Source organism: Engystomops pustulosus, chromosome 8 (genome assembly GCF_040894005.1).
Source record: "Engystomops pustulosus chromosome 8, aEngPut4.maternal, whole genome shotgun sequence".
Classification (NCBI taxonomy): domain Eukaryota; kingdom Metazoa; phylum Chordata; class Amphibia; order Anura; family Leptodactylidae; genus Engystomops; species Engystomops pustulosus.
In genome coordinates this window covers 28,051,749-28,077,602 of record NC_092418.1, presented here as the reverse complement: position 1 = coordinate 28,077,602, position 25,854 = coordinate 28,051,749, and the positions used below count along the sequence as shown (strand labels likewise).

The following is a 25,854-nucleotide window of genomic DNA, read 5'->3' as shown; positions in this document are numbered from 1 at the left end:
CCACTACTGTCACTATACTTTCACCACTGTTGTCACTATCATCACTACTGTCACCACTGCTGTCTCTATACTGTCACCACTGCAGTCACTACCATCACTGCTGTCACTGTACTGTCACCACTGCTGTCACTATAGTATCACTGCTGTCACTATAATGTCACCACTGTTGTCACTATCATCCCTACTGTCACCACTGCTGTCACTGTTATCACTGCTCTGTCAGTATTATCACTTCTGTCATTACTGTGTCACTAGTATTCACTGGTATGATCCCCCACTGCTGTCTACTGTGTCAATGACATTATCACTACAGTGTCACCATTATTAATACTGTATGACTAACGGTATCATTGTTGTCCCTGTCACTGCTGCTGTCACTAACATGTCACTATTATCACAGCTTTCCCTACTGTGCCACTGATATATACTTTCTGTTACTATTCTGTCAATCTAATGACAGCTGGCACTACTATGGCACTATTAACACTGTTGCCACCTCTGCTCTCACTACTGTGACATAAGCTTTATTGCTGTCACTGATGTGCCCCTATTATCACCATTGTCACCACTGATGTCACATTTATGTGCCGTCACTAATGCTATCATTAGTGATGTTACTATTACTGTTGTTGTCAATACCGTATCACGGTCATCACTACTGATTGCTGCTCTTACAACTGTTGTTACTTTTTTTTATGTCAGCACAGCTTATAACTCCAGTGTAACTATTATTACCGATTTCACTTAAATGTCATTGTCATCATTACTATCACTGTAATTACTGCTATAGACACTGTCATCACTACTGTGCCACTATTACATTGCCCGTGACTATTCTTTTACTCGGTGGCATAACTAGGAGAGGCAGGGCCCCAAAGCAGACTTCTGAAGGGGACCCCCTGCCGGCTTAAAAATATACATATATTACATTCCTATATACATAAACATACAGTTCATCACTGTTACACACATATAGAGCATATACACCTCACATATACACACATACAGTGCCTTATACAGACATACAGCTTACATACACACATAACTTACTGTATTTATACACACCATACACCATATACACATACAACATATACACATCACAGATACACACATAAACAATATATATATACCACAATGTGCAGCATAATATGTATGTAATGGTGCACATTCTTCATTCTTTAGTGTCAGGTCGGATGACGGGGCTCCCTGACAGAGCCCCAAAGCAGCTGCTACCGCTGTAGTTTCGCCCCTGTTTTTACTATTATTTTACTATCAGAATTCCTATTCTGATGTCATTGCTATGCCTTGAGTCTACAGAAATGTGATAATTGGTAATCATGGGTTGAAATATTCTTTTATAGGACATATTTTAAAGAACGGCTATGATTAAAATACACCTAAAACACAGGTAATTAATGTGGTTTATTGTAAAACGAAAAATGCTACAAAACTATGGGGCACAATTATTTACCTGGTCCTGTTGTGATCCCAGCGGTGTGTTGTCCGACGAGGATGAAGTCCGGCACGATTCACTAAGATTGCGCGCCCAATATCCTGCATGTGTCGCTTCCCTGCTGAGGAGTTCACCTTCTTCTTCCCGGTGTATGTAAGTGCATTGTCTTGCGACACAATTTGAATTTTAAATCCTGCGCTTAATCCGAATCAGCCGGGTTATCCGACGTCCACGCCCGCCAAAATCCGATCACGTGGGCCAAAAACCCCTGTTAAATGCGCCACAAATTGGAAATAGTCGGGAAACCTGGCGAAAATGTGGTGTGCGGACCCTTAGTAAATGTGCCCCAATGTCTTTGATGGAAGTTATTTTAAGTTTTATTTCATATATATGTATATATATTGGGTGGATGTACACTAATTGAGTTATCTAATGATCAGACCCAAATTTCAGGTTCAGGTACAGCCGTCTGACCCAGACATTGCCAGTCAATCCATCAAATGGATGTCCCTATTCTTGTTCAGAATTTACCGGACCGAACCTGGAATCACTGAACTGCCGAGTTTGGTTCTGCATTTTTATTTTTTAGGTGTGAACAAGACTGGCCCCCCCTTGACCTGCCCCCTATTGCGGTGGGTATTTTTAGGTCAGTCAAATGGGCAGTAATGTGAAGTTGCAAGGGGCGCCTACACTCGCAGGTTTATGGAGATACCCATAACAACCAATCAGATGCTAACTTTAAATTTTAAGTACTATTATGGTAAATAGTCGTTATGGGCAAAATCTTTTGGTTTTCACTAGTTTCATATCGTTTTTACACAAATTGTTTTATTTATCTTTCTTTGTCCTCCAAAGCAGCAAATCACAGCACAGCTGTGATTTCACCAGCGCTATTCAAGACATGAAAGCTGAGCCCTTATTGGTTTTATTTTTTGGTCGCTGTCATTGATGGATGGGTTGCCTAGCAACTAAAGCAGACGCTGCTTGACATTGTCCGTACAGCTACGGTTGTCGATAAAGTTTTCCTTCTTTGAATGCGCCGTTGCTGGGCTGTGTATGAGGAAGCGCTCGGTTACCAGGGGTTACAATGATGGCGGCGGACGGAGAGCAGCGTGCGGCGAGAGAGGTGTCTCAGGCCCTGGCCCGGCACCTCAACTGCCTGAATGACGAGAACAAGAGCGCCCGCAGGAGGGCCCTGGCCGCCATCCAGAAGGAGGCCGAGGACCGGCGGCTGTCCAGCGGGGTCCTGCAGGAGGTGCTGGGGGAGCTGCTGAAGCCTCTGCTGCGGTGCCTGACAGACCCTATGGAGAAGTGCAGGGAGCTCGCCATCCACATCCTCACCCACTGTGTCCGCAGCGTGCCCCGGCCCGAGGAGGCGCTGCCATACCTGGTGCCCGCCATCACCCAGCGCCTGGGCGGCCCCGAGATCACAGAGCCCTCCGAGGAGCTGAGGCTGGCCCTCACCCAGCTACTCACCCTGCTGGTGGAGGTGTGCGGCCGGAGGCTGGGGCCCTACCTGGACGACATGGTCCGGATCCTGCAGAGGACCCTAGTGGATCCCTTCCCGGATGTCAAGAAGGAGAGCTGCAAGTGTGCCGCCAACTATGCCAGGAGCATACCAGGTAATATATACCGGAGGAGGCGGGCATCAGTGTATAGTGACCCCTACCGTAACATATACCATCACTAAGAGAGTGTACACCTGTGCCAGGAGCATACCAGGTAATATATACCGGAGGAGGAGGGCATCAGTGTATAGTGACCCCTACCATAACATATACCATCACTAAGAGAGTGTAAACCTGTGCCAGGAGCATACCAGGTAATATATACCAGAGGAGGCGGGCATCAGTGTATAGTGACCCCTACCATAACATATACCATCACTAAGAGAGTGTAAACCTGCGCCAGGAGCATACCAGGTAATATATACCAGAGGAGGAGGGCATCAGTGTATAGTGACACTACCATAACATATACCATCACTAAGAGAGTGTACAGCTGTGCCAGGAGCATACCAGGTAATATATACCAGAGGAGGCGGGCATCAGTGTATAGTGACCCCTACCATAACATATACCATCACTAAGAGAGTGTAAACCTGTGCCAGGAGCATACCAGGTAATATATACCAGAGGAGGCGGGCATCAGTGTATAGTGACCCCTACCATAACATATACCATCACTAAGAGAGTGTAAACCTGTGCCAGAAGCATACCAGGTAATATATACCAGAGGAGGAGGGCATCAGTGTATAGTGACACTACCATAACATATACCATCAATAAGAGAGTGTAAACCTGCGCCAGGAGCATACCAGGTAATATATACCAGAGGAGGCGGGCATCAGTGTATAGTGACCCCTACCATAACATATACCATCACTAAGAGAGTGTACAGCTGTGCCAGGAGCATACCAGGTAATATATACCAGAGGAGGCGGGCATCAGTGTATAGTGACCCCTACCATAACATATACCATCACTCAGACACTGTACAGCTGTGCCAGGAGCATACCAGGTAATATATACCAGAGGAAGAGGGCATCAGTGTATAGTGACCCCTACCATAACATATACCACCACTCAGACACTCACACTGTACAGCTGTGCCATGAGCATACCAGGTAATATATACCGGAGGAGGCGGGCATCAGCGTATAGTGACCCCTACCATAACATATACCATCACTCAGACACTGTACAGCTGTGCCAGGAGCATACCAGGTAATATATACCAGAGGAAGAGGGCATCAGTGTATAGTGACACTACCGTAACATATACCATCACTCAGAGAGTGTAAACCTGTGCCAGGAGCATACCAGGTAATATATACCGGAGGAGGCGGGCATCAGTGTATAGTGACCCCTACCATAACATATACCATCACTAAGAGAGTGTACACCTGTGCCAGGAGCATACCAGGTAATACATACCAGAGGAGGCGGGCATCAGTGTATAGTGACCCCTACCATAACATATACCACCACTCAGACACTCACACTGTACAGCTGTGCCATGAGCATACCAGGTAATATATACCGGAGGAGGCGGGCATCAGTGTATAGTGACAATACCGTAACATATACCATCACTCAGAGATTGTAAATCTGTGCCAGGAGCATACCAGGTAATACATACCAGAGGAGGTGGGCATCAGCGTATCGTGACCCCTACCATAACATATACCACCACTTAGACACTGTACAGCTGTGCAAGGAGCATACCAGGTAATATATACCAGAGGAGGAGGGCATCAGTGTATAGTGACCCCTACCATAACATATACCACCACTCAGACACTGTACAGCTGTGCCAGGAGCATACCAGGTAATATATACCAGAGGAGGAGGGCATCAGTGTATAGTGACCCCTACCATAACATATACCATCACTAAGAGAGTGTACACCTGTGCCAGGAGCATACCAGGTAATAGATACCAGAGGAGGAGGGCATCAGTGTATAGTGACACTACCATAACATATACCATCGCTAAGAGAGTGTACACCTGTGCCAGGAGCATACCAGGTAATATATACCAGAGGAGACGGGCATCAGCGTATAGTGACCCCTACCATAACATATACCACCACTCAGACACTGTACAGCTGTGCCAGGAGCATACCAGGTAATATATACCAGAGGAGGAGGGCATCAGTGTATCGTGACCACTACCATAACATATACCACCACTCAGACACTGTACAGCTGTGCCAGGAGCATACCAGGTAATATATACCAGAGGAGGCGGGCATCAGTGTATAGTGACCCCTACCATAACATATACCATCACTAAGAGAGTGTACACCTGTGCCAGGAGCATACCAGGTAATACATACCAGAGGAGGCGGGCATCAGTGTATAGTGACCCCTACCATAACATATACCACCACTCAGACACTCACACTGTACAGCTGTGCCATGAGCATACCAGGTAATATATACCGGAGGAGGCGGGCATCAGTGTATAGTGACAATACCGTAACATATACCATCACTCAGAGAGTGTAAACCTGTGCCAGGAGCATACCAGGTAATATATACCGGAGGAGGCGGGCATCAGTGTATAGTGACCCCTACCATAACATATACCATCACTAAGAGAGTGTACACCTGTGCAAGGAGCATACCAGGTAATATATACCAGAGGAGGAGGGCATCAGTGTATAGTGACCCCTACCATAACATATACCACCACTCAGACACTGTACAGCTGTGCCAGGAGCATACCAGGTAATATATACCAGAGGAGGAGGGCATCAGTGTATAGTGACCCCTACCATAACATATACCATCACTAAGAGAGTGTACACCTGTGCCAGGAGCATACCAGGTAATAGATACCAGAGGAGGAGGGCATCAGTGTATAGTGACACTACCATAACATATACCATCGCTAAGAGAGTGTACACCTGTGCCAGGAGCATACCAGGTAATATATACCAGAGGAGACGGGCATCAGCGTATAGTGACCCCTACCATAACATATACCACCACTCAGACACTGTACAGCTGTGCCAGGAGCATACCAGGTAATATATACCAGAGGAGGAGGGCATCAGTGTATCGTGACCACTACCATAACATATACCACCACTCAGACACTGTACAGCTGTGCCAGGAGCATACCAGGTAATATATACCAGAGGAGGAGGGCATCAGTGTATAGTGACCCCTACCATAACATATACTATCACTAAGAGAGTGTAAACCTGTGCCAGGAGCATACCAGGTAATAGATACCAGAGGAGGAGGGCATCATCGTATCGTGACCCCCTCTATGCCATATATCATCACTCAGAGAGTGTACCCCTGTGCCAGGAGCATACCAGGTAATATATACCGTAGGAGGTGGGCACCAGCACATTGTGACCCCTACCATAACACATACCATCACTCAGAGTGTCTAAACCTGTGCCAGGAGCATACCAGGTAATATTTAACGGAGGAAGTGGGCATCAGCGTATGGTGACCCCTACCATGCCATATACCATCACTCAGACAGTGTACACCTGTGACAGGAGCATATCAGGTAATATATAATGGAGGAAGTGGACAGTGGTGTATTGTAACCCCTACCAAGCTATATACCATCACTCAGAGAGTGTAAACCTGTGTTGTGAGCATAGCGGGTGATATATACCGGAGGAGGTGGGCATCAGCATATCATGACCCCTTCCATGCCATAAACCATCACTCAGTGTAAACCTGTGCCAGAAACCTAGCAGGTAATATATAGTGGAGGAGGTGGACATCGGCACGTCGTGACCCTTCCATAACACATATCATCACTCAGTGTAAACTTGTGCCTGGGTCTCTTACATGTATATAGCAGAACATGGCAGGTACTTGTGTAGCTGATGTCTGTGTCTCTCGCAGGTGTATAGCAGAACATGTCAGGTACTTGTGTAGCTGATGTCTGGGTCTCTCACATGTGTATAGCAGAACATGGCAGGTACTTGTGTAGCTGATGTCTGGGTCTCCCACATGTGTATAGCAGAACATGGCAGGTACTTGTGTAGCTGATGTCTGGGTCTCTCACATGTGTATAGCAGAACATGGCAGGTACTTGTGTAGATAAAGCACAGACACTGGCAATGCTTTACTATACATTACACAAAGACATGAGGAGAGTGGAGGGGTAACAGGGGTGACATCACTTTCTCTCTCCATGTGCCCAGGTTCATTTACATAATAAAGAAAATATAATTTTAGGATGATTAATGTATGAATTAACTAGATAAAGGCTGCCAAGGAATCTTTGTGAGCTGCTCCGACAGGTAATGATGACAGAATTCATTACATTGACCTGATACCTCATGTTTTCTACGTTCCCATTATGGCTTACGGAAATACATGAGAAAATAGGACATGCCCTATATTTTTTTATGTTTCGCCATGACATAGATCATGGATATGCCCTATACAATGTGTCCAGGGGCTAACCCACTAGGATAATCACAGTGCCAGAGTATACCAGGTAATATATATGTGAGGAGTTGGGCATACCATATACAGGCAGTCCCCGGGTTACGTACAAGATAGGGTCCATAGGTTTGTTCTTAAGTTGAATTTGTATGTAAGTTGAAACTGTATATTTCCGCTTCGTCCCCCATGACGGCCCAACCTGGAGGATGCCCCTTGACCTCTGCAGGGACAGGAAGAAGAGAGGTTAAATGCTCCCCCCCTTGCATCCTCCCGCCAGTGTTCTTCCTGTCCCTGCCGAGGCAGGACAAGAGAGGTGCCCTCTCTCCTCCAGGGGGGGGGGGGACGAAGTAACTTACGGGTAGTCCTGGCTGGCTAAATCCCGGCGGGCTGGGGCGTTCGGTCGACCTTGTGTCCTCCCTTTCGCCGCCCTTCCAGTCCGTTCGTCCTGGCCGCCGCTCCGCGATCCGTGTGTGAGCGCGCGGCGGCCGAAAAAACTACATTTCCCGGCGTCCCCCGAGGTCCGATGACGACTTCCGGTCGCGACCGGAAGTGGCGGCTCACAGGACCGCAATGCATCCCTGGGAACGGGAGCGCGGCGCAGACGAATTCTACAGGGGGATGGGCTCCCCATTAAGGTATTTAACGTCACCTGGAGCAGGTAGTCACGCTGATCTCAGGTCTAAGATCTGTGCGTGACGCTGCGGTGCTGGTTTCCTGTGCTGCGTGTTTCTGAAATTTCCTGTGCGCTTCCACGGCTCTTATGATGGCTGACGAGGCAGACCCTACCCTCCTGCATCCTCCGGTTTCTGTAAGTGGGATTCTTGTGCAGGTTTGGGTTTTTTACTGTGTGTAAAATAGTGGGTCATTTATTATCCTCCGCTTGCCCTTTCAGGAGAAAGACCAAGGGTCTAGAGCGAAAGGCAAGGAGGATAAAGGGGATAAGACGAGCAGGTCTGAAAAACCCGAGAAAAGCCGGCTTAGAAAGTGTAACATGTGTGCCCACTCTATGTCCGACTCATACAAAAATCCGATTTGCAAATCTTGCATCGACAATTTTATGAGAGAGGAAAAGACATCATTCTTAGATGAATTAAAGGGGTTTATCGAGGAGAAGATAAGCTCTTCAGTGGCCGCTGCTACGTCCAGGCCTCCACCGAGTAAGAAACCTAGAGTGGAGCCGGATTCTTCTATATCTGAGGGGGGGGATGATTCTGAAGCTCCCTCTTGCTCATACGTAGAAGATGATGATCCTACGGATTCACAAAAAACAGAAGATTCACGTCATCTGTTTCAGTCTGAGGAACTCGATGGTCTCTTAAAAGCAATTAGACAGACCTTGGAAATCGAGGAGATTCTTCCCCCTAGATCTAAAGAGGAGGAACTATTTGGGGGACTGAAGGCAAAACGCCAGAGGGTGTTTCCCCTGAATGACACGTTAAAGGAGCTGGTTTCTGAGGAGTGGCAAGAGCCAGAGAAAAGGGTTATCGTGTCCAAAAACTTTAAAAAGAGACTTGTTTTCGAGCCCGAGGAGTCTAAAGTATGGGACACTTGTCCAAAGATGGATGTGCAAGTTACCAAAATAGTAAAGAAGACTGACCTTCCTTTTGAGGACGCGGCCCAATTAAAGGACCCTATGGACAGGAAGTCTGACTCCCTGTTGAGAAAGGCCTGGGAGACCTCCATGCTCAGTCTGAAAACTAACTTAGCTTCCACCTCAGTCGCAAGGAACTTGCTGTACTGGCTGAATGAGTTGGAATCCCACATCAAGGAGGGAACTCCGAGATCAACTATCTTGGAGAACTTTCCTTTGCTGAAATCTGCAACAGCCTTCCTCGCAGATTCTGCCGCCGAGGGAATTCGTTTCGCTTCAAAGGAGGGAGCACTTACTAACTCTACCCGACGGGCGCTGTGGCTAAAACAGTGGAACGGGGACATCAGATCCAAGGCAAAGCTGTGCAGTCTTCCCTTCTCAGGGGAGTTTGTATTTGGCCCAGAGTTGGATGCTATACTTGAGAGAGCATCAGATAAGAAAAAGGGCTTCCCTGAGAGATCGTTACCCAAGAAGCAGCCCTTTCGGGACTTCAAAAAGGATTCCTACAAGGATAAAGGGAAAAGGGGACGCTGGAGCTACCCGAAAGGAGGTAAAGGGAGAGGGTTTCTGTTCTCCACCCCAACAGACCCTAATAGGAACAAAAAACAATGATGCCATAGTAGGGGGAAGGTTGCTAAGATTCAGAGGAGAATGGACAAAGGTCACTTCAAATCCCTGGGTCTTAGATATATTACTGCATGGTTACAACATCGAATTCCTCAGACTTCCCCCTACGAAATATATGCCACCTTCACCTTCCATGTCACTTACATCCCACAGCTTAATTTGGCAAGAAGTAGCTTCTCTTTTGTCTTCTGGAGTGATTATACCTGTTCCACAGGATCAAGAGAAATCCGGTTTTTACTCTTCTCTTTTTTTGGTAAAGAAACCGAATGGCACAAACCGACTAATCATCAACCTGAGAGGTCTCAACGAGTTCATCATCTACCGGAAATTCAGGATGGAGTCGGTAAGATCAGCCACACACATTATTCACCAGGATGCATTAATGTGCACTATAGACTTAAAGGATGCATATTATCACATCCCTATACACCATTTCTCACAAAGGTTTTTAAGGTTTTCTGTCTTGTCTCCAGAGGGTGCTACACTACACTTTCAATTCTGTGCACTCCCCTTCGGAATATCTTCTGCACCAAGGACCTTTACAAAGGTGATGGCAGAGGTGGTGGCGTCTCTCAGACTACAGGACGTACTGATCGTCCCGTACCTAGACGACCTGCTTATTGTTGGCCAAGACAGGGGGAGCTTACTCTTCTCCAGAGATCTCACCCTAGAAACCTTAAAAAGACTGGGATGGATAGTAAACTACCAGAAGTCAGAACTTTCCCCAGCTACTGTGAGGAAATTCCTGGGTGTAAACCTGAACTCAGTTTACCAAATGTCGTTCCTTCCACAGGACAAGGGAGACCACATCAAGGATCTGATAACAAGGTTCAGGAGGAAGTCAGTGATCTCTATCAGAGAAGCTATGAAGATTCTGGGCTCCCTAACAGCCTGCATCTCCTCGGTAGCCTGGTGTCAGGCCCATTCCAGAATACTCCAGGGATGGATCTTAAGATCCTGGAACAGAAAACAGGAGGATCTGGACAGGAAAATCCCAATCCCACCTGCCGTCAAGGAGGACCTGCTATGGTGGTTGGAAGACGGAAATCTGAGGAAAGGGATCTTCTGGTCAAACAGCCCTTACATCCCAATCCAGACAGACGCGAGCCAGAGGGGCTGGGGGGCAGTGATGCCTCAGCAATTTTCCCAGGGTACCTGGACAGAGGAGATTACAAGAAGATCCTCAAATTTCCGAGAGTTGCAAGCAGTATGGGAAGCACTCAGCGCGAACACTCCTCTTCTTGCCCACCAACACCTCCTAATTCTATCAGACAATACAACTACGGTCTCCTACATAAAAAGACAAGGAGGAACCAGGTCTCCTCTCCTGAGTACCCTAGCTCGGAAAATATTTTCGTGGGCAGAACAACACACTCTGTCAATTTCTGCCACTCATCTAAAGGGCACGGAGAATTCAAGGGCAGACTTTCTAAGCAGAAGAAAGATCCTACCAAACGAGTGGAGCCTCAAGGAGGAGATCTTCCAGGGGCTAACATCTTTGTGGGGTTACCCTCTTGTGGACTTGTTCGCAACAAGGGAGAATACCAAATGCCTGCATTATTTTTCTCTGGAAAAAGGGGAGAACAGGGAACGGCTGGACGCCTTCTCTCACTCCTGGGACATTCCACTAGTCTACGCCTTCCCCCCCAATTCCCCTGATCGCCAGGGTCCTGAGGAAAATATTTCAGGAAAATACCAGAGCCATCTTCATCTGCCCGAACTGGCCGAAGAAAAGCTGGTACCCACTCTTGAAGAAGATGTCACCAGAGAATCCAGTCATTCTTCCGCCATCAGAGGACCTTCTACATCAGGGTCCAATCCATCATCCAAACCCAGGGAAATTACAGCTGTCTGCCTGGATCCTGAATCCAGCTTCTTAAGCTCTCAGGGACTCTCATCTGAAGTCATCAAGACCCTGAAGGTGCTTGAATTTCTTCAGAAGGGTTTGGAGTTGGGTTTGTCTACCAGCACCCTGAAGGTCCAGGTGTCGGCGCTTAGTGTCTTCTTCGACCAGCCTCTCATCGAGCACAGGTGGGTCAAGAGATTTATTAAAGCTGCCTCTAGGTTAAAGCCTCAGACTGTCAAAAAATCATCAGCATGGGACTTAACTCTAGTTTTGAATGCCTTAATGAAGGAACCATTTGAACCTATTGATTCCTCCAGTGTTAAAAACCTGACACTTAAGACAGTTTTCCTGATAGCCATCACTTCTGCTAGAAGGTTAGGTGAACTTCAGGCTATATCAATTAGGGAACCCTACATGAAAATTCTAGATGATAGAATTGTTTTGATGTTGGATCCAAATTTTGTTCCCAAGGTGGTTTCCGATTTTCATAGGAATCAGGAGATTATCCTACCCTCCTTCTGTGAGAACCCTTCTTCGGCAAGAGAACGCGAATGGAGTTCTTTGGATGTAAGACGTTCTGTCCTAAAATACCTACAGATTACAGAGGCCTGGCGTATTGACTCTAACCTTTTCATCCAATTTCAGGGGAAAAATAAGGGGAGGAAGGCGTCGAAGGCGACTATTGCAAGATGGCTGAGACTGGCAATTGCCTCATGTTACGACCTACAGAAAAGCCCGATACCAGCAGGAATCCGAGCTCACTCGACCAGGGCTATGTCCACTTCTTGGGCGGAAAGAAGAGGAGCGTCCCTAGATCAGATTTGCAGAGCTGCAACGTGGTCTTCATCCACGACATTCTCCAAGCATTATAGGCTGGACTTGCACTTGTCAAAAGACCTATCATTTGGACGCAAGGTGTTACAGGCTGTAATCCCTCCCTAAAAAAGCTTACTAATTTTGTAAGTCTCCAGGTTGGGCCGTCATGGGGGACGAAGCGGAAATTGTGAATTAGATTACTCACCGGTAATTCTATTTCCGTTAGTCCACCATGACGGCCTATATATTTTCCCTCCCAGCTGGATTTATTCCTTTCTTTGTGTTGTTATTTCCAGATATTTTTTCCTTTTGTATGTGGAGCAAACATACTAAATAAATCTGGTTGTATCTTCCTCAGCATGGTTATTTTGTAATCACTGGCGGGAGGATGCAAGGGGGGGAGCATTTAACCTCTCTTCTTCCTGTCCCTGCAGAGGTCAAGGGGCATCCTCCAGGTTGGGCCGTCATGGTGGACTAACGGAAATAGAATTACCGGTGAGTAATCTAATTCACAATTTTATCATTGTAGTTCTAAACACATTTTTTTTTTGTCCCAGTGACAATTGTAGTTTCAAATTTTTTTTATGTAATGAGAGCAAGGATTATCAATAAAACTTCATTACAGACACTGGTGCTGATTATTGAAATCTAGGATTATAGTAAAGCATCCAGAGAGCTTCATCAGAGGTCACAGTGGGCAGAGGGGTCCGTCTTTAACTAGGGGTCGTCCTTAAGTCGGGTGTCCTTAAGTAGGGGACCGTCTGTACTCCATACCATATACCACCGTTCAGACAGTGTAAACCTGTGCCAGGAGCTTACCAGGTTATATGCCAGAGGAAGTGGGCAACAGCATATCTTGACCCCTTCATACCCTATACCTATACCATCGCTCAGAGCGTGTAAACCTGTGTAAGGGAGCATACTACGGTAGCTAATATATTTGAGGAGGTGGGCATCGGCACGACATGACGACATATGTGGATATGTATCATCCCTTTGTTCTACTATATACTGCATAGTGTATATTGATTTGATGAATTCCTTCATCTGCTTCAGCTCTGGCGCACTGTACTCGCTGGAGTTGAGACAATGTCAATTGTTATTCATGTATGTGATGTGTTTTAATTTTTCCAAATAAACATCTCAGCATCTCCTCCAAAGTCAGGCAAATATGACTCTTCTCACCTCACCTTCACATGAGATGAGTCACGTTTAGTTGTTGCAGGGGGAGGGTCTCTTCAGTAGCCCCTGACAAACGGATCTCATCTTTCAAATCACATCAGGATGGTTCTGTGATCTAAAGAACCAGAGAAACCGGCAGCTAAACATATAGTTGGAAATGTGAGCTGCAGATCCAGTTCCTGGCCATTTTTTAGCTGCCTGTATGTCCAATTCTGTAGCACTGTGAACTATGTGAAGATGAGATTCTTGTCTTTAATAGGACATGAAAGTTTGTTTCTAGATACTAAAGAAACAAAATTAGGCCTCTAGACTTTACTCATCGCATGTGAAAATTAGGTGAGAAGAGTCTTATTTGCCTGACTTTGAAGGAGATTTTTTTTAAATAGGTAAACGGGAGAGATTTCACATTAAAGAAGGAATTCTAGAAAGTACATTTCCTTAGTGGGGTAAAACCTGGTGACAGGTTCCCTTTTAAGGGTCCAAACAATATGGTGCGATGGTATAGACCAGTGGTGGCGAACCTATGGCACTGGTGCCAGAGGCGGCACTCAGAGCCCTTTCTGTGGGCACTCAGGCCATCGCCCCAGCACACCAGACAAGACTCAAAGAATCTTCCTGCAGTTCCAAACAACTTTAAAGATGCTGCTTTCAGTCGTATTTTGATACTTCGCTACTTTGGACTGTAGAAAGAGGGAGAATGAGTAGACAGGGCCGGATTATCTTTGGCGGGCCTCCTGCTGGTCCCATGATTTTCTCTGTGTACAGAGGGACACTGGAAAGAATCTAAAATGATGAAAATTTTCCATCTTTCTACTGTGTTGCTGTCCTCAGGAGGACTATATGATTGAAAGTTGTTGAACAGGGAGCAATAAGTTACTGCTTTAATTTTTGGTTGGAACCTCGCGATAAATAAGGGGGGTTTTGGGTTGCAGTTTGGGCACTCTGCCTCTTAAAGGTTCACCATCACTGGTATAGACCATGGATGTACTCTATACAGTGTATACAGCGTGACTAGGGGCTAATCTAATAGGATAAACATAGTGGCAGTTACATGACCAGCATCAGAATTATCCTATGATTACTCTGCACTAAAAGTCCTGTAAATGAAAGAAATGTAAAAAAGAGCAGGGACTGTGTGCTGTAGCCTAATGTAGCCAAGTCTTTGTGGCCAATGGCTTCTGATTATTTGTACGAAACACTATGAGGGGGCCAGTTTTTGTAAGAATCTATGAAATATATAACATAACTCTTGGAAGGGCTTTTCTGGCTGCTCCTGGTCTATGGTGCTTCCAGTACCACCATACTGGGAGTTCTGACCAGTGAGCCAATCCCAGGCCTCAGCCTCCATCTATTACTCGGTCTGCAGGAGGCATGGGGCCTTCATGAGAGGTAAGAATGGGCTTTTATTTTATTTTTTAGCAAGATCAATCCCCTCAGTAGATTTCCTGAGAACTTGAAAAACCACATTAAGGTTACTCACCTGATAATACATGCAATGCTTTCTTAATATGGATTTCCTTAGCAACATTTAATGAGCAATGTTGTCGGGGTGAGACTTTTAACAGTTTTCTTGCAAACTCCTTGTAAATTTAATACATACTAAATGTACATCTTGTATATGTACTTGCATATATGTAAGCAAGAAGTAGTGACTGCAGGAATATACAGGGCATGTTCGTAGCTCGTAAGCTTGGAGACACACAGGTCTGCATTATGAATAGCTATACGTGTGCGATGAATAAGGACACAGACTTTCCAGCTCTGATATTATGGGTACATATTTTTCAGAACATTTCCACATGCAGTCTGAATCTCTCATTAAGCCGCTGATGCAGACCATATCCCACCAGCACTCCAAGGTGCGCGTAGCCGTTATCCAGACAACGGGAGCCGTTATACAGTATGGCAATGGCAAGTCTGTGGATGACGTCCTTTCCCATCTAGCACAGAGACTATTTGATGATGCACCTCAGGTGGGTAATATCAGAGAAATCTACAGCCATGTGCTCACTTGTAATCTCCATCTCTGGCTCCTTACTGCTGCTTACTGTTTTGGTTTCATTGCCACACTGATTTTTTTTTTTTTTTTTTTTGTTGATGTCGGACCTTGCTTACAGATTCTTTTCCATCTCAAGCGGTAGGGAAGTCTGTTTTCAACTTATGAATATAATTGGACTCAATCTGTGAGACCAGTGAGTTTATGAGCACTGTTAGCAGCCATACTACACATTTTTGTGCCATGTTGGCTAATAACAATATTGACCTTTATCTATAATACTTTATGCGGCTCTTACATAGATACAGATAGATTTTCTTTAAGCTTTCAATACATTAACCTAATATGTTTGTTAAATACGTACCATGGGGGGACGGCGGGGTGGTCTGTACAGCTCAGAACAACAAGACATGTTGAGTGCTGCATGATAAAGGGCAAGTCAGACAAGGTAATTGGGTTCATCTAAAATATTAGGCTTTACAGAGTATTATTTGAGAACTTTCTGCTTTTTAACTCCTTACATAAGTCTATTTGTGCATGATAAGACCTCCAGCATAGGAGGTATTACTACCACATCACAAGCTCCTAGCACACCGAAAACTGATCCAAAGGATTAGTGTATGAAGGTGAGGGGCAGATGCTCATCAGCTGTCCTGACAAGCACCTGGAATCAGAACCTATAAGAAGTAAAATCCACTGTATACTGGCCATGCCAGGGTACTGCAGCTCGACACTAGAGATTGTATAACTATGACCTCTTCTGAAAAGGTCATCAGTACAAAAATAATTTGGAAGTGGTGGGGCAAACAAATAATTGGTATTGATTGTGTAATGAAAAGTTGCATAATTTTCCAATATACTTCCTGTATCAGTTACTCACGGTTTTATAGATCTCTGCTTGCTGTTATTCTATAGGAAGCTTCATTTTTTACTTCCTGTGGATAAAAACTGATCCCTAGTCATGTGATGTCACACAGGTGCACGGCTCTTTATGTCCCTGGTCATGTGAATATAACGAGCCGTGCACCTGTGTAACATCGCATGAACAGGGATATCATGAGCCATGTACCTGTGTGATATCACATGACCAGGGAAATAATGAGCCATGTAGCTGTGTGAAATCACATGACCAGGGATATAACGAGCCGTGCACCTGTGTGATATCACATGACCAGGGATATAACGAGCCGTGCACCTGTGAGACATCACATGACCAGGGATATAATGAGCCATGTACCTGTGTGACATCACATGACCAGGGATATAACGAGCCATGCACCTGTGTGACATCACATGACCAGGGATATAACGAGCCATGTACCTGTGTGACATCACATGACCAGGGATATAACGAGCCATGTACCTGTGTGACATCACATGACCAGGGATATAACGAGCCATGTACCTGTGTGACATCACATGACCAGGGATATAATGAGCCATGTACCTACGTGACATCACATGACCAGGGATATAACGAGCCGGGCTCCTGTGTGACATCACATGACCAGGAACCAGTTTTTATCTACAATGAAGCTTCCTGTTGAATGACAGCAAGCAGAGATCTGGAAAACAGTGAAGAATTGATGCAGAATGTATATTGGAAAATTGTCCAACTTTTAATTACACAAACCATATCCATTATTTTCTGAAAGTGGACGACCCCCTTAATGTTTTCTTCATTGGAATATTCAGTGGCAGCCTTTCACGTGCGCTTATAACGCGGACATTGAGAGTATTTGCTCCGGTTTCCAGCCATGCTGCACGTTCCTTCCCCACACATCTTGTAAAGGTTACGATGGGTCTGTTGTCACAGATTTCTCCATCATTTGATTGGTCCGCTCGCAGCGAGTGGGTAGAAGCGGCGCTTGCCAAAGAGGAAGCTCTTCAGTAGGATGGTTGGCATAACAAGCCTGAGATGCCAGCAAATACCTTTCACTCCCATCCAACAATTTCATCATTAAGTTTTTCAAGCAAAACAAGCTGTTATTTAGTAATAGACGCACTCTGTTAATTGGGGGCAATCGCTCTCCATTAACAAACGCACCTCTCTGGAGGAAAATGAAGAGTGCCGCATCCAGAGCCAAAACCTTAAAGGGACGTTTCTCAGATGTTCTTAATTTTAGACAATGCAGGATTATTAGCGGAGCGATGGGGTGTGACAGGGCAGTAGGATTAGGAAATGTCCTCGCTTATTCACATGAACCTACTGACCCCTATTGTCTTCAAGTATCAGAAATTGGCTTTGATAGTTTTTGGATTACCTGCTTATACGCCTTAAAAACGCATCAATTTTTTTGACCGTTTTTGTCCGTTTCCCAATTATCTTAATCAAGATAATTGGGAAAACGGTCAAAAACTGATGCGTTTTTTTTAACAGACTGCTTAAAAACAGGTTCAAAACGCCACTTGTGCCACCACCCTTAGGGTTCATGTAAGATGTTTATTCCTTTACAAAGAGACCAGTCCTATAACCTGTACATTTATATTTGGGAGCTTAGCACTGATTTTGCATCCTCCAGGTCTTATTTGTAAAGTGCTATGGAATTGGATGGCACTATATAAAGATTATTGTTATTAATAGCTCATGATAAATAAGTGAAATCTTTGTTTTACTGATTAATGGGATTGATTTATCTTCTATCTTCTTTACTCTGCAGGTCCGCCTCGCAGTTACTGTCGTGGTTGGGGATTGGCTTCTGGAGCTCAGGGACAGATATTCCTATTTCCATAAACTAATTCCCCTTGTGCTAAGCTGCACCACAGATGAGATTCCTGACATCAAGTAAGTTTCTTGGAATTTGTCATTCTTTAGGTTTGTTTTTAAGTTGAATTTTTTTATGTAAGTCGGAACTGGTATATTTTATAATTGTAACTCCAGACAAAATACTTTTTTTTTTTTTTTTTTGTCCTGTGTCGATTGGATTTTCAAAATATGTGAGAACAAGGATTATGGGCAGCGCGGTGGCTGAGTGGGTAGCACTTCTGCCTTGCAGCGCTGGGGTCCTGGGTTCGAATCCCACCGAGGTCAACATCTGCAAAGAGTTTGTATGTTCTCTCCGTGGTTACGTGGGTTTCCTCCGGGTCCTCCGGTTTTCTCCCACACTCCAAAACATTCTGTTAGGTTGTTTAGATTGTGAGCCCCATGGGGACAGGGACCAATTTGTCATGCTTTGTGCAGTGCTGCGTAATATGTAAGCCCTATACAAATAAAGAATTATTATTATTTATAAATAAAACTTCATTACAGACTCTTTACATCTGATAATTGCATCCTGGGACTAAAGTAAAGCATTCGGAGATCTTCATCAGAGGTCACAGTGGGCAGAGGGGTCCGTCTGTAACTAGGGGTCATCTGTAAGTCTGGTGTCCTTACACGGAAAGCCTGTACTAGCAAAGCTTTATATACTCTGTAGCAGCGGGAAAAGAGAATGCAGGATAAATCATTAACAGCAACGTTGGTGTGTGCAGTTTACATGGGCCTCTTTGGAAGGAAGTAAGCACTTCTGTAATCTCCAATTTTAGATTACAGCTGAACAATGGGGTTTCCAGAATTATGACACCCTATAATAAACTTATGGGACCCCAAGAGATTTCATATGAAGTGAATGGGGGCTGAGCATGGCAGAAGGCTTGAATGGGTGCTGTGAAACATGTGAAGCTGTCTGCTATCCCCTCCGCCCGGTGTGTATTACCGCTGTCTTCAACTGATTAGTAGGTGTCCAAAACCTGACATCCACAATCTAGTATTCAAAATTATCCCTTGCCTACAGGATAGGGGATAAGTGACTGATCTGTGAGGGTCCATCTGCTGGTCCCCCGCCAATCACAATAATGAGACCCCCAGCACTTGGTTCTTGTTCCCACTAATGCATGCATCCTGCCAAGGGAGTGTCAGAAATTTATCAGAGACAGTGAGGGACATGCATCTTTATTTTCACTAGTTTTTTTTTTTTTATGATAAATAATTCCTTTATTTATATAGTGCACACAGATTTCGCAGCGCTGCACAGAGTTTGTCAAATCAATCCCTGTCCCCAATGGGGCTCACAATCTAATCACCCACCAGTATGTTTTGTAGTGTGGGAGGAAACCCACACAAACATGGAGAGAACATACAATCTCTTTGCAGATGTTGACCTGGATAAGACCAAAAGATAAAGCGGAACTACACTAAATGGTAGAAAACTGGGCACATGTAACAATTAACTGAATAACAATACAACACGACCATGTGCTATGCCAAAATACTAAATCTTTATTAAATAATGCTATCTCATAAAAGTTATTATACACCAAACCAAAAGACAATAAAAACATTTAAAAAGATCCAAAAGATCTCATGACAAAGCAGGCCAGACAAAGGGGTTAAGGGCTGGGAGAGCCCCACGCGAATCGCCACTCACGGTGGCTTCCTCAGGGGTTAAGGGCTGGGAGAGCCCCACGCGTATCGCCACTCACGGTGGCTTCCTCAGGGGTTAAGGGCTGGGAGAGCCCCACGCGTATCGCCACTCACGGTGGCTTCCTCAGGGGTTAAGGGCTGGGAGAGCCCCACGCGTATCGCCACTCACGGTGGCTTCCTTAGAGGAAGCCACCGTGAGTGGCGATACGCGTGGGGCTCTCCCAGCCCTTAACCCCTTTGTCTGGCCTGCTTGGTAACTATATTTACTATCTCTAGATTTTGCTGTTACCTGATAGATAACCTTTGGTCATTATTTGGTTTCCATACCCTGTTGTATTTGACAGGCTTAGGGTTTGGGGCTGGGTCAGGGAGGTGTTGTTTCTTTGTGGGCGTTATCATGTGCCCTACCCTCCCCTGGGTTTTGTCATGAGATCTTTTGGATCTTTTTAAATGTTTTTATTGTCTTTTGGTTTGGTGTATAATAACTTTTATGAGATAGCATTATTTAATAAAGATTTAGTATTTTGGCATAGCACATGGTCGTGTTGTATTGTTATTCAGACCTGGATAAGACTTGAACCCAGGACCCAAGGCTGTAATGCTACCCACTAAGCCACCATGCTGCGCCTACGCAGGGGTGTTTAGAAGTTTGACAGATATTTTTGTTGATTTTCGTCTTCTTCACCCCCTATTTTTTAGCAAATTAGAGACACAAATCGAAGTACAACTGATGTTTAATTGCTTCCATACATGTTTTAAAATGTTTTAAAATTGAAGAGAGGCAGAAGAAATACAATGATACATGTCTACAGTGAATGGCAGTGCTGGGGATACTCAAGTGCTGTACTCAGTAATTTCCCACACTGCTATAGTAATTAATGGAGTGGCAGGGCACATGCTTGTGCTACTGCTCTTCCTATTAGTGAGAACAGAACTCCCCCCTTCTCCGGATTGCAGTCCAAGCAGTTGGACCTCCACTGATCAGCTTGTTATAACTTGAAAAATTGGTACATCCCCTCTAGTTTCCTATAAGAGTGAAATGTTAACAATACCAAAAATGTCAAAAGTAACGTTTTTCTACTGTTTTGTTGCAAAAATATATATATTTCACTATTAAATTATTCATTAATGTGCCCTTCCCCTACATGAAATGAGGCTTAATATAGTCGCAGTAATGAGGAAGGTTATGGATAAGGTTTGACCAGGTTTGACTAAGGGGTTTGTTTGTCTAGTTTATGCAATATCTATGCATTTATACAGTAACTCATTGTCATATTTAAAAAATTTAGGCAAACTGCTTTAAATTATTGGCAGAAAATCGGTTTACAGTGGGAAAAAGAAAATGAAGAGGATCTGAAAGATAAGATGGACTTCAGTGCAACGTGTCCTCCTCTGTATCCACCTGAAGGTAAGTTTCCAAAACATAAGACACATAAGACAAGGTGTCGCTTAACTTTCGTGGTTGTAATACATTTGACCTTGGGAAACCAGCTTATAGAAAATATGGAAATGTTGGTCCCAAAGAGTCAAAAGGATGCTGTTCTCATAAATTGAGAAGGCAGAAAACAAGACTTGGGGTGGGCTGCGGGGTGTATTATATCAGCATGTAACCCTCCCCCGACCCTCCGAGACTCGGCACAGGATTCTGGCAGGGAGCCAGGTAAGATAAGCTAAAGGATTGTAAAGTAAAACAATTTACGGACCAACCAAAACAAGATTTACATTGAGCATCACATGCCCTTTTAGGAACCTATCATCGCTATAAACGAACCTGTCATTACAGGATCTGTAGGATTCTACACTGGTTGTGCCAAGTTTGATTATTAAAGGGGTGTTCCCATCTGGGCATTCACATTTAAATAAATTCATATACCAAATTTTAACATTTCTTCAATTGGATTGTTATTAAAAGTAAATGTCCTATCTTCGCTGCACAGGGCTGTGTAGTGAGGAGCAGAGCTGTCACTGCCGCCAACTCTGTGGGTCTGTAGGGGTGAAAATGAAATAAAGGTCCTTGAATATTTTTTTTTACATTTTTTTTCATTTTTAACTATCCGTATGTGTAACAGAAAAAAACACCAGAAAAACTTAGGGTATTGCACAAAAAAAGGAATGTATTTGTAAAATTTGTTAAAATTTCCCGGTCATTAAAGCCTTTTAAGGCCTGGTCGGAAAGGAATTTGGTTGAATCTGAGAGATCTGTTCCACATGTCTCATAACAAATTCTTCCTTCCCCTTTGCAGTGCAGAGACCTGGATTGGGATGTCGCGAGCTGATATTCCGGAATCTCTCGAAAATTCTCCCTGCCGTTAGTCACGACATTACAGACTGGGTGGCTAACACTCGCATTAAAGCTGCGCAGCTGCTGGTGGTCTTGTTGCTTCATGCAGAAGATCATGCGACGCAGCACATGGAGCTGTTACTGAGCACCTTATACCGGTCATGTCTGGACGAGGAGGAGAAAGTGGTCCTGAATGTGAGTTAGTGGTTCGCTCTGTGGACTCCCTCTTTAATTATGTTCAGTACCAGATACTAGTGGACAGCAGAATTTTGCTGTGGATTCTGATTTTAAAAAATCGCTAGTGGACGTTTTTCAATATTTAAAGGGGGTTTTATTTTCCTGTGCAGCCAAGTGCATGGGGTATGAAAACTAAATGGCAGGGAATGGCGGTGGGCTAGGTCACGCTACAGGAAGGTGGAACCAGATTGAGGTACCGTATATACTCGTGTATAAGCCGAGTTTTTCAGCACAAAAAATGTGCTGAAAAACGTCCCCTCGGCTTATACACAAGTCTATTATAAAAAAAAATTACCCAGTTAAAAAAAATAAACTTAAATACTCACCCTCTGACGTCAGCGCGGCTCCCTGATTTTGGCCGCGGCTTACCGATGTCCCCGATGTCAGCGCGTCCTGTCTTCTTTCTTCTCCGCGGCTCCTCTTCTCTCTTCTTTCTTCCGGCATACTATGACGTCAGCAGCGGCTGTGTCATAGTATGCGCCTGCTAGAAGAAAAGATGGCCGTGTCCATGCCGGAAGAATGAAGAGGAGCCGCGGAGAAGAAAGAAGACAGGACGCGCTGACATCGGGGACATCGGTAAGCCGTGCCGACATCGGGGAGCCGCGCTGACATCGGAGGGTGAGTATTTAAGTTTATTTTTTTAAGGTCCGTGGGGGAAGGCTGCTGTATACCACTAGGGGCTTGCTGTATACCACTAGGGGCTTGCTGTATACCACTAGGGGCTTGCTGTATACCACTAGGGGCTTGCTGTATACCACTAGGGGCTTGCTATATACTACTAGGGGCTTGCTATATACAACTAGGGGCTTGCTATATACAACTAGGGGCTTGCTGTATACTACTGGGGGCTGCCGTATACTACTGGGGGCTGCCGTATACTACTGGGGGCTGCCGTATACTACTGGGGGCTTGCCGTATACTACTGGGGGCTTGCCGTATACTACTGGGGGCTTGCCGTATACTACTGGGGGCTTGCCGTATAGTACTGGGGGCTTGCCGTATAGTACTGGGGGCTTGCCGTATAGTACTGGGGGCTTGCCGTATAGTACTGGGGGCTTGCTGTATAGTACTGGGGGCTGGCTGTATAGTACTAGGGGCTGGCTGTATAGTACTAGGGGCTGGCTGTATAGTACTAGGGGCTGGCTGTATAGTACTAGGGGCTGGCTGTATAGTACTAGGGGCTGGCTGTATAGTGCTAGGGGCTGGCTGTATAGTGCTAGGGGCTGGCTGTATAGTGCTAGGGGCTGGCTGTATAGTGCTAGGGGCTGGCTGTATAGTGCTAGGGGCTGGCTGTATAGTGCTAGGGGCTGGCTGTATAGTGCTAGGGGCTGGCTGTATAGTACTAGGGGCTTGCTGTATACTACTAGGGGCTGCTAACTACTACATGGGGGCTGGCAGGCTGTATACTACTGGGGGCTGGCAGGCTGTATACTACTGGGGGGGGGGGGTTGACCAATCCATTTCCCACCCTTGGCTTATACTCGAGTCAGTAGTTTTTCCCAGTTTTTGTTGGTAAAATTATGGGTCTCGGCTTATACTCGGGTCGGCTTATACTCGAGTATATACGGTAGGTACCATTTATTATTCCTTGTCCCTGCTCCGGCCACCTGGCTGAAGTCCACAGGACATGGGACGTCTAGGGACAATCTGAAAGCAGCTCCTGACCCATGGCTCTGTAAAATTTCTTATTCGTACTCAATCTATTTCATCACTTTGGCCCTTAAGCTGACATCACCTATATCCAGTATTTATAATCCTTACAATACAGATGGCGCCTGTATGCTTACCCTTACACAAGATCACTAGTATATGCTGTAACATTATGACTGGTGGGGGTCTGACCTACAGGGGCACCAGTACAGTTTCATCATCAGAAAACTCCTTTAAAGGAGAACTTATAAAAGACTCGTGTACAAAACCTTTTGTCAAATTTTCCAAGATTTATACATTTTCTTTATCTGTCACTTGATATCCTCTGTGAATAATTGTGTCTCTGGTGTAAAACGCACCTCTATATCCATCCAGCAGATGGAGGAAATTGTGATCAGACCATCACAGCGCAGTCATAATATATTTCTACACTAATGGTCGGCACTAGAACTGGAAGGTTTCCAGCCATTTGACATGGCCAGATGTAATCCCATCGAAAAACATTACAGAAATGACTGAAAGAGACTGAACTTATCCCACTACCCATTACGAGAATCCAACTCTTTTCTGGGAGACTGCGAACTGTTCTAGGATGAAACGTTATAGGCAGAAGTTAGTCATTCTGTTGATTTAAGTTAAAGATTTTCCAAAAATATGTTTTATATATGTATACATTTCATTGTAACCCTTCCCTTATGATGGCAGCAGAAAGGTTAGAGGAGATTGCACACGATGGAAGTCCATATAGGCGGCAGATCACAAATCTTGTACAGGGTGTGGGAGAATCACACTGTGTATAGACCTAGAGAGAGGAGACAACACACAGTTTGTGATTTTCCTCTTCCTACTCTGATACACAGTCTGGTCTGTGCTCTTTTCCTCTCTCTCGGTCTTCCTGTTTCTTCTCTCCTCTCTCTCTATGCTGATACACAGTCTGTAAGAATCCCCTCTTCCTAAGCTGATACACAGTCTGTAAGAATCCCCTCTTCCTAAGCTGATACACAGTCTGTAAGAATCCCCTCTTCCTAAGCTGATACACAGTCTGTAAGAATCCCCTCTTCCTAAGCTGATACACAGTCTGTAAGAATCCCCTCTTCCTAAGCTGATACACAGTCTGTAAGAATCCCCTCTTCCTAAGCTGATACACAGTCTGTAAGAATCCCCTCTTCCTAAGCTGATACACAGTCTGTAAGAATCCCCTCTTCCTAAGCTGATACACAGTCTGTAAGAATCCCCTCTTCCTAAGCTGATACACAGTCTGTAAGAATCCCCTCTTCCTAAGCTGATACACAGTCTGTAAGAATCCCCTCTTCCTAAGCTGATACACAGTCTGTAAGAATCCCCTCTTCCTAAGCTGATACACAGTCTGTAAGAATCCCCTCTTCCTAAGCTGATACACAGTCTGTAAGAATCCCCTCTTCCTAAGCTGATACACAGTCTGTAAGAATCCCCTCTTCCTAAGCTGATACACAGTCTGTAAGAATCCCCTCTTCCTAAGCTGATACACAGTCTGTAAGAATCCCCTCTTCCTAAGCTGATACACAGTCTGTAAGAATCCCCTCTTCCTAAGCTGATACACAGTCTGTAAGAATCCCCTCTTCCTAAGCTGATACACAGTCTGTAAGAATCCCCTCTTCCTAAGCTGATACACAGTCTGTAAGAATCCCCTCTTCCTAAGCTGATACACAGTCTGATTTTCCTCTCCTTGTATAACAGTGTTTGGAGACAAAAAGCGCAAAGACTGTGTATTGGCCTAGAGTGAGCGGAGAGAACATACAGGGAGTGGAAAAGAGTGTGTAACAGCGTAGGAAGAGGAAAATCGGACTGTGTATCAGCATAGAGAG

General features: G+C 45.0%; 1 protein-coding gene across 2 annotated transcripts in view; it reads left to right on the top strand.

The window, feature by feature from the left end:
• The first annotated feature begins 2,441 nt into the window (after positions 1 to 2,441).
• The window catches only part of DNAAF5 (dynein axonemal assembly factor 5), a 41,965-nt gene continuing 18,552 nt past the window's right edge, over positions 2,442 to 25,854 (top strand). Inside the window, exons 1-5 of one of the 2 annotated variants that reach the window (XM_072120469.1) lie at positions 2,442 to 3,075; positions 15,233 to 15,417; positions 18,101 to 18,225; positions 21,132 to 21,250; positions 22,086 to 22,318. In XM_072120469.1, the coding sequence (XP_071976570.1) occupies positions 2,541 to 3,075; positions 15,233 to 15,417; positions 18,101 to 18,225; positions 21,132 to 21,250; positions 22,086 to 22,318 (1,197 nt within the window). In that variant the 5' untranslated portion in view covers positions 2,442 to 2,540. The remainder of the gene's footprint in view (positions 3,076 to 15,232; positions 15,418 to 18,100; positions 18,226 to 21,131; positions 21,251 to 22,085; positions 22,319 to 25,854) is intronic. The other variant, XM_072120468.1, reaches the window with a different exon arrangement.